Source organism: Mytilus edulis, chromosome 9, assembly GCF_963676685.1.
Source record: "Mytilus edulis chromosome 9, xbMytEdul2.2, whole genome shotgun sequence".
Classification (NCBI taxonomy): Eukaryota; Metazoa; Mollusca; class Bivalvia; order Mytilida; family Mytilidae; genus Mytilus; species Mytilus edulis.
In genome coordinates, this window is record NC_092352.1 from 26,377,434 (window position 1) to 26,387,885 (window position 10,452).

The following is a 10,452-nucleotide window of genomic DNA, read 5'->3' on the forward strand; positions in this document are numbered from 1 at the left end:
AAATGTATGTTTTGTAAGACTTAAAATTACATGCATCAGGTAACTGAAAAGAAAAGAAAGTCTGAAATTTTATAATATATATAATTTAATTTCTTTAGTTGAAATTTCATAAACATGATTAATACAAATGATATAGAAATATATAAATAAATGATTGTAACATTAATATGAATTATAAATAAATTATGAATAAATAAAAAGATGAAACAGTTTATATGAGTCTAAAATCCAGCTGCAGGTGGTTGTTATCCTTTAATTTCCTGGAATAAAAAAGAAAAACTTTAAGTTTTTAAAATAAATGAAAGATTTAAAATAAGTGATGGTACAACAGGAAATCACATTTTCAGGAAAGTTTTGCTCATGATCACTCTAACTGAACAATTTGTTTTAGCTGTCTTCATCAGCTTAGTCAAGTTTTCTCTTTGTTGCTTTTATGGGTTTGCTTCAAATTGCTTGTATATTTCTTATAAAAAAAGGGGAAATCATATCCTAATTTTAATCATCATGATTTTTTGTTATTGTACGAAGATTTAACATGCTTTTCTGTTATGGTTTATGAAGTATTCGCACTCTGTTGAATATGGATGGATGGATTGATACATTATAGTCTTGGAAAACAAAGTTTTTCAAAATCTTTTCATTGATGTATACAAATAATTATTTTTTCTAAAAAATTCTTTAACATTCCTGTTACCAGATATCACAGCTACTTATGCATATGTACTATTTCTGTACAAATCAAGTACTATAAAACACAGGTACATAAACATTACAATAACTTGAAAGTAAAGAAAAGTACTAAATATCAAAAGTAAATTTCCAGTACTACAGATGTTAAGTACAGAAATAGTACCAGTGTATAATCACTTATAATCTTTTTATCCAGGAAAAACCTGTCAGTCTTCAATTTCCAAAGGGAAATAACATGTGTTGCAAGTGCGTATTAATTGAGATTCAAAATGGACTATTTTATTGGTATCAATGGTGAACTGACTATTTATGAGTATATTCTTTTTTCGGTTATAGTTGCAAAATCTGTTTATCATTTACATTTCTATTCATAACTAGACCATTGATGTATACATTTAAATTTGCTACAAATGTTCACATGTCCAAGCCTTTTATAACATTTTATGGCTTACTATACATTATAAGTTATGCTCATTGTTAAAGGTTGTAAAGGTTGTAAAGGGACCTTTTATTGCAAAATCTACTTTACATAGACACTCTTTGACAATTGTCCGATACGCAATCAAACCACAACTCCTTATTAATTTAAAATTTCATGAAATAACTTGATGCTTTAGCATGTTTAGCAGTGTAGTAGTTGAAAAAGTTCTTAAAATATTCATTTAACACCACAATTTAGGTATGAATAACATATATAGTTACTGTACGAACATATACTCCTTCATAATTATTTTTATAAGTTAGCTATTCTTACCCAAAACTTCCAATCTTTTTATTATCCGACGAGAATCAATCCCCGCCAATATCTCCCACTTCTCATCACCAGCCCCCTTGGTGGTTTCATTGTAGAATATCTGCAGCTTGTTCCAAAAGTCTGGAATGCTCTGCTTGGTGGCAAAGAGGCCCCTCCTATGCAAGAATGATCTCTAAATATAAAGTTACTTTATATTAAACATTTTTTTTCAAAATCAGTCATATAATCAAAGCTTATCCAAATAACAATGATTTAATGAATTTAAAAACAAGAACACGAATGCCCCACTCGCGCTATCATTTTCTATGTTCAGGGGACCATGAAATTTGGGTAAAAACTCATTTTGCATTAAAATCTAAAATATCAAATCAAAGGGAACATGTGTACAAAGTTTGAAGTCGATTGAACTTCCACTTCATCAAAAACTACCTTGACCAAAAACTTTAACCTGAAGCAGGACAGACGGACGAACGAAAGGAGGCACAGACCAGAAAACATAATGCCCCTCTACCATTGTAGGTGGGGCATAAAAATAATTCTCAAACCAGTCACATGATGTTCACTTTACAGAATTGATTGCTGATTGTCATTTTTTAATTACAGTGACATATGTAATAAGCAAAATTTACGATCAACAGTGCTGTAGTTGAAGAGTTGCCACTGTTAATTATCGATTTCATAGTCAAATGTGGTTTTACTGGCGACGTGTAAATTATATTGGTATACTAAGTAAATTCAAAATACATTAAAAAAATACTTACAATTATCAAACAGAGTTGGATTCTCTCTTGGGAATCATAACTCTCCAAAGCACTGCAGAAACTGCTAAGAATGACTTTGGCAAAGTCATCTATCTGCAGGCTTTGGAGGTCATTCTTCCCCTCTGTCAACTCTTGGAAAATCTAAAATGCACATATATATAAATTAAATTGTTTAAAGAACAAAAGATTTAACACGTATTTGAATAAAAGACTTAATAATGATTTAAACAATGCAAACAAATCTTTTAATTCTTAAAAATTGATTTTCCTCCAATTACCTGTACAGACTGTCATCCATAGCAGATATATACAGTACCTGAAGTTAACAGAGTTAAATGATTTCAGATTTTTATTATATACTTTTTTTTATCTAAAGTTTGTTTATAATTTATCACTAAAATTTACTGATAAATCAGTCTTTTGCTCATTGTCAAAGGCTGACCTAAATTTGTTGTCATTTTGGTCTCCTATAGAGAATTGACTCATTAACAACAGATTACTACCACATATCTTGTAATTATACATTTAATACATAATTTATTTATAATATTTTCTTAATGGCTTTATTTGTACTAGCTGTAAGTTACTGCAAGTATTATGGTAACTAACTGAACTGCAGCTGTGTGCCTTATATTTTGTTGATGCATGTATAAACTCCCTGCCACATCCATTCATTTTTATGTTTCATGTTTTTCTGCTTAGTACCACCCTGATAAGTATGATGATAAGCCCTTTTATAACTTATTTTTATGTTTTGTTTATATATGTAAAATTACTGACACGAGTTATGGTAGGGTGAGTTTAAATGTTTTTTTCTAGGTCATGAGTTAGAAATTTGTTTTGAAAGTTGTCTCATTGACGATGAGTATATAGTCCTTGTATATACCACATTGCTTTATTTTTACATTATACATTGCCCAATTAGTTAAATGTTGATTTATAATAGACTTCTGTGGCATGTTGGTTAATAATTTTAATTTCTTTTAATAATTTAAAGAGAATAATTAATTTGATTTACCTTTCTACGTAGCTGATTTCTTAGATCAGCATACTTTGAGCTGGCAAAGGACACTACTTGTTTATAAGCAGAAGTGTCCTTTGCCAACCCATCAGCTCTCAAATATTTCTTTACTTCATTCTGTTAAAAAAGAAATTTTAAACTGTATAAGACTGGTTTACATAAGATCAGTAAACAATAAAATTACATTCAGAGGCGGATTTAGTGGGGGGGGGGGGGTTTGGTTGCTTATATAGGGAATCACTGAAGCATGACTTGAGCAGGCCCCTCTTAGGTCAGTCAGTGGGCACTCACTTATGAAAAATTCTGGATCTGCCACTGACATTGAAAAGGCTCAATTAATTTATTTTCCATGTGAATCTTAAGTATTTTAAACTGCAAAAAAGGAATCTGATTGAAAATGATGGCTATAATGTGTACAATTTAAATCATATTTTCTCAACATTGTCACATGATATCAAGATGGCTATATATAGAATAACCATACATTGTCTCCAAATATCAATGTTATTTGTACAAGGTTTAGAAATAGGTAGAATAAGCAAGGCAGATATTTATATATGATATACATATCTATTAATCATTAAATTAGAATATTGGTCGGTTCACAGTTTTTGCTTTGCTTATAATTACACTTTGGTAAACCATGTTGCCTAAACTAATTTCATATTTTACAGATTGATCTGTTCATGCATCAGATCTAGGATTTATCAGCAAATTTAAAGTAAAAATATCGAGTCTGCAAGGATGTGTGTAAACTGATTATCTTTAGTACTCACAAACTTTACATATAACAGTTCCTTGTTAATATTTGTTTAAAAAACAATTTAGTAATACAAATAATTAACTGCCTCTTTTTTGTCCTTTAACAATAAATATAAGACTACTAACCTTAAATTCTACATCCGAACCTGGTTCTAGCCATGGATTGCATGTGAATTTGTCCTTTAGGTAGCTGCAAAATTTCTTCTACAAAATAATTAATAAATCAATTGATTTTAGATGATAATATTAAACATTGGAACTTTTGAATCTTTTTGTTGGGTTAAACAATGACATAATCACAAGTTTAAATTTCCATATTAAAATAGTACATATATACATATTGATGAGATATTTCAACTCAACCTCTTAGGTTACAATAAAAGAAGGTTCTCATGTAAGCCAAAATTTATTCATGCAAAAAAAGTTCCAGTGGAACTATAATGCCACAGGAAATATTGTCTATGAGAACTTGTTTACAGACAATTTTTGCATAATTTTTGCCATCTCTATAAAATAAGGTTTACACTTTACCTGATTAAATACTTAGTTCTGGATGGTAAGAATTGTTCATTAACTAAGGGAATAAGTTCCAGTTTTATGAGATATGTTCCTTACCTGGTGTCGGTTAGTGTATAGAAATTTAAGGTATATACATGTAATATGAAACTTAGAGCGACGTGGGTATGGCTAGCCGTTTTACTACTTATTCAAATTTCAAGATATCTCATATAATATATATAAGATATCTTATCTATATTACTAAAGTAACGAGGTTCAATTTGTCAACGGGTGCGTTCTAGTATAATATATCTAAATCCTTTAATATATAAGATATTATATATGATTTCATTTCTTTAAGTTATTGCATGGATAATAAAATAGTTTACATGCATGAAATATTTGTCACTGGATATTAGGCAACCAATGAACCAATCATCAACCAATTTATGACGAAATATATCAAATAATTCTAATGACTCTGTTTGTGTCTACTATAAAGTAATTTCATGAAAGATATAAGGATTACAAACTTAAGATGGAGATGTACTTTAATCAAGGTATAAAGAACTATAATTGTTACTCTAAACCTTATTGTAAAAAATAAATTTATGTCAAAAGATTTATTAGTAGGATGTTAAAATATGTTTGAAAACTATTTGCCAACTATTTAATTAAATTTGGGACACAGAATTTATTTAAAAAAAGCAAGTACTGAAGTAGCAATTTTTGTTTTAATATCTTGATTTATACCATACATGATGAAATCTTACCCTTGTGGTCATTCATTCGTAGTTACTTAGTACACGAAAAAAAAATACTATGAAAATTAGAAGGCAAGTTTAAGTAATTTGATTGGACAAGAAGTTGTAAGTAGGTGCTAAATGGAGTTGTACTTTAATCAAGGTATAAAGAACCATAATTGTTACTCTTTATTTTAATAAAAAAAACAAACTTTTAATTGCCAAAAAAAAAAATTGATTGAAAGATTGATTAGTAGGAAGTTAAAAATCTGTTTGAAAACTAGTTCCAAACTATTGAATACAGAATTTATTTCAAAATAGCCAGTAGCAATTTTTGTTCTTATATCTTGATTAGGGAGCTACCATTTGATTTTTATGGGGGGGCTAGGATGAAATTTGAAAAAAATAGGCAGGACAGGAGTTTTGAGTAAAAAAAAAGGCAGGATGAGACACTTGCAAAAAAAAAAAGTCAGGACGACAATTTAGGTAAAAAAAGTCAGGATAAACTTTAAAAAAAAAAGGCAGGACCGAACAGATTGAAAAATAAAAAGGCAGGACAGAAATTACAGCTAAAAAAAAAATGCAGGACAAAATTTTTCATCCTAGCCCCCCCCATAAAAATCAAATGGTAGCTCCCTTATGATACAATGGAATCTTACCCCTGTGGTCATTTATGCGTAGCTAGTTAGTGCACAGAAAAACAATGTACTATGAAAATTAGAATTGGATCATGTTGAGTGAACAATTGAAGTTTATACATACATGTGTAGTCCACAAAAAATCCCAAAAATGACACTTTTAAGTCAGGAAACAGTAATAGGAGAATAATTATTTAGAAAAAAAAGTTTAGTTAAGTTTAAGATTATACCCTTTGTAATATTAAATTTGAATTTACATCTTTTAAGCAAGGTGAGTGATCAATTATATTATAATAAAAGACATGTTCATTAAAATAGACACACAGTAACAAATTTTTGTTATTAAACTTGCACTTTTTAAATGTTTTTGCTGTTGTTTCTTCAATTAAATTAAAAAAAAAAAAAAAAATTTAAAGACCATTTTATCTAAAGCTCCAATTAATTCATCGAAAGCAATTTGAAATACTTGTTTTGAGATGATATTTTGTATATATATTACCTTAAATGTACAGGTATCAATACTGAATGCAGCTTTTTTTTCTGCATTCAGTATTTTCCTCTGCATCTCATTCATTCCATCTTCCATTTTACTAATTCTGCTTTGCAAACTCTTCAACTCCAGTACTAAGGAAGATATATTTATAATTAATTTTGCGCTTGCCGTTTATAATAAGTAAATACCCGTTTAATGTTTCCGTTAACATGTTGCTAGTAAACTTAATTTGCGACCATCAAATCCCAAATTGATGCAGTCCGAGCTTAAAATACAATACAGTTATCTCCTAAATAATGTGTTATGTAATTATTTGCTTCTCTCTTAAAAACAGCTATTAATAATTATTCAAATAATATTATAGAAAGCCTAAACTGAAACTGCTTGTAATAAACTTTTAATAAATTTTTTAAATTGAATCGCTAATTAAAAAGTTATCCATCTAGTTATAGTAAATATTTATCATGATAGAATTTCCCAATTAACATGTTATTAACTGCTAATATAAATGCTTACATATCTGCTTGCCAATGTTTTCATCTGCATGCAGTGATGCAGAACTTTGCGCCTCCTCTGGAAACAAGTCCTGAGACTGAGACTGAGATGGTCTATCTTCTTGAGAATCCTGACAAAAAATAAACACTATTCATGCATGTCATATGTGTTGACACTTATTGTAAAACAAATGCTACTTTTCCATTAAGATTCACATGCAAGTTACCTTTTGTTTTAAACTTTTGTAAGTTTCTTTATTACAATAGGTAGATTGTTCTCTGTGTAGTTTATTCAATATGGGACCTTCAAATTTCTTCCAAGAGAAATCTATCACTCATTTACCAATGGGTGGTAGATTTATCCAAGGAAAAATTTAAAGGTCCCAGTGGATAAACTACACAGATAACAAAAGGTATTGTATTGATTCAAAGGAACCGGTGAGCTCATTAATTGTCGTGTTTTGAAGATGTAGTCTACCAATTGTCACCTAATAGTAAACAATCAACAAACAAGCATGGATATTGAGCACTTGCATAACTTGTATAGTCAGATAATAGTTTATTTCAGTGTCAGATCAATGCGACTTTTGCAATTATTGGATTTTTTTTTTCACCTTTAAATACGAAAAGTATGATGGCAAATTGCTTCCTGGGGGCAAGCAATTAAAAAAAAGTAAACTTCTTCTAAATGTGGACATATTAGAATTTTCTTCAGAAAAAAGTACATGTACACAAGTCTAATAATGACAACTATCCATTTTGTTATACAAAAAACATATAGATATATATATTTATCATATACTTAAACTAAATAACATATGATTTTTACTGTATGATAACAGCATTAAATTAATGTAAATTCCGGAAAATACACCTCAATGCTATGTTTTCAGTGAAAAACAAAAATTTACAGTAGTGTACAAGACAATTATTAATGAATACTGGAACGTATATTGTGTTAAATAATAACAATAAAAAAAAATTAAAAAAAATAATTAAATAAATACATTTTTTAAAAGTTTCAAACATAATTTAGAAAGTTTCTTTAAACAAAGTTGACTTTTCCAAACAGTGTTCATTATGTATATAAATGTTGAACTATTTTTTTGTCCTTTCGTCTATTTAAGAATATTGTTCTTCTGTGCTGCAGCATATAATAGAAAGATTTCATACAGAATGAACTAATTAAAATTTGGGGTCCAACGTCCTTGAACTTGTCAGTTTTTAAAACATGACAAAATTGTGTTTTGGTGATGGTGATGTGTGTTGTATTGAACATCATTGCTGCCTACAATTATCTCTATCTACAATGAACTTGGCCCAGTAGTTTCAATGGAAAATGTTAGTAAAAATTTACAAAGTTTATGAAAATGGTTAAAAATTGAGTATAAAGGGCAATAACTCCTAAAGGGGCCAACTGACCATTTAGGTCATGCTGACTTATTTGTAAATCTTACTTTGCTGAACATTATTGCTGTATACAGTTTATCTCTATCTATAATAAATAAATATTCAAAATAATAACCCAAAACAGCAAAATTTCATTAAAATTACCAATTTAGGGACAGCAACCCAACAACCAGTTGTCAGATTCATCTGAAATTTTTTTAGCCATGGCGGCCATCTTGGTTGGTTGGCGGGGTCACAGGACACATGTTTTAAACAAGATACCCTAATGATGATTGTGGCCAAGTTTGGTTTAATTTTGCCCAGCAGTTTCAGTGGAGAAGATTTTTGTAAAAGCTAACGACGGACTACGATGGACGCTGGACGCCAAGTGATGGGAAAAGCTCACTTGGCCCTTTGAACTATATTAATGAACCATGAATCATGAGAATGAGGTTTAAATAAATTGAAACATCCCAGACAGACATGTAAAGCATTTAATACAACAAAAGTTGACGTATTTGCTTTTAGGGTGAGAAAAAAAAAAAACACAAAATATTACTAGGCAATGCACTGTGAAAAAGTGGTCACAGTCAAATGAAACCGGTGAGACTGACCTGAAAATTATAAAAAAAAATAAAGATATCAACAGAGTTGACCTATAGCATATTGTAGGAGAAAAACAGACCTAAACTTAAACTTTACTTTGACCACTAAACCATGAACTTGATGTCAAGACAAGATGATACCTTCCAGTTAGACATGTTTACCTTAGGGCCAAAAGAAAGTATAGGTGATTACTGTACCCCTATCTACCATTATCTTTATCAAGTACACTAAGGGAGCTACCATTTGATTTTTTTTTGGGGGGGGAGGGGGGGGCTAGGATGAAAATTTTGTCCGGCATTTTTTTTTAGCTGTAAAGTCTGTCCTGCCTTTTTATTTTTCACTCTGTTCATTCCTGCTTTTTTTTTTTTAGTTTATCCTAACTTTTTTTTTGCAAGTGTCTCATCCTGCCTTTTTTATACTTAAAACTCCTGTCCTGTCTTTTTTTTTCAATGTTCATCCTAGCCCCCAACCCCCATAAAAATCAAAAGGTAGCTCCCTAAAGTATTTTTGGCCATTTTTTATTCAGCACTGTTAAAGTCACAATGTGTTAAAAAAATAAAAGTAAAAAAAAATCCCTACCTTTACCCTGTTTTTTTCAGCATATGACAGTATTTAAACACACATGCTTTTTTGTTTGGCCTTACAAACATTCCATACACCAAATTTTGCACACAGTATAAGAAAAACCGACCTATAAGTTAATAACCATTGTGGATTGATAAAGAAAATAAATTGAGATTATACACGGCTTGCATGTAAATTGTTATCATGGCAATAGACATATTTCTAGAAATGTTACAGTGATGCTATCAAAATTTGTACTAGATCTGAGTTTTGGGGGTAATCAGCGTTGTTAAGACACTTCAACATGTTTGGCTAAAGCAAGCTTAAGTTAGAGAACAGAAACTAGTTGCAGATTTAGGGGATCGGGTTAGACCCTCCCCCCTTTTTTATGATCAATGCATGGGGACATGTAGTTGGAACCCCCTTTTAAAATGGCTCTATCTGCCAATGGCTGGAAACGAAAAATGTTAAATTTCCGTTTCTAAAGGCCCACGAAGAGCAAAGTAATTTATTACACATGTTACAATGACTTTTATAAACTGTAAAAACCATTAAAATTCAAACTTGATCTGAACGGTAATGCGCATTCAGTATAGCTATAAAGCAAACTGAAGTTAGTGAACAGAAACATAAAATTCAGCAATTAAGACCAATACAAAATTTGATATTACTGGAAAATACATAAGTCATAACCGTATGTAACGTCATTTGCAGATCGTTTTATAATGTTTATAGCTCACATCAGAATTATAATAATCACATCAGAAGGTCTGTAAATAACATGTTTTCCTCTTTGTTTTGCATTGTGTATGTGAATTTTTCTTGTTCAGTTTTGTTAACACAAGTACTTACTTCATACGCACTCATATTCTTTGCTTCTTCCAAGATCTGTCAAAATCAGCTGTGTCGTCTGTCAGATGACGTCATTGCGCACCTGCCGCGAGGGTTAATTCGTCCCAAAGAAATGCGCGTTATTTATTTAGAGCTCATGAATATTTATTGGTTGATTTAAGCTAAACCAAATTATATTAAACGAAAT

The 10,452-nt window shown here is 30.2% G+C and overlaps 2 protein-coding genes across 3 annotated transcripts in view; both read right to left on the bottom strand.

Moving 5' to 3' along the window:
• LOC139487936 (double-strand break repair protein MRE11-like) overlaps nt 1-10,452 on the bottom strand; it is a 41,638-nt gene that overhangs the window by 12,162 nt on the left and 19,024 nt on the right. The window lies entirely within an intron of this gene.
• Nucleotides 68-10,368, bottom strand: LOC139487938 (uncharacterized). The gene is made up of 8 exons (XM_071273182.1): nt 10,266-10,368; nt 6,877-6,985; nt 6,367-6,491; nt 4,115-4,192; nt 3,224-3,343; nt 2,206-2,346; nt 1,445-1,616; nt 68-260 (listed from the first exon to the last, which is right to left on the bottom strand). The coding sequence occupies exons 1-8, from the start codon at nt 10,278-10,280 to the stop codon at nt 253-255; spliced, it is 768 nt and encodes a 255-aa protein (XP_071129283.1). The 5' UTR covers nt 10,281-10,368; the 3' UTR covers nt 68-252.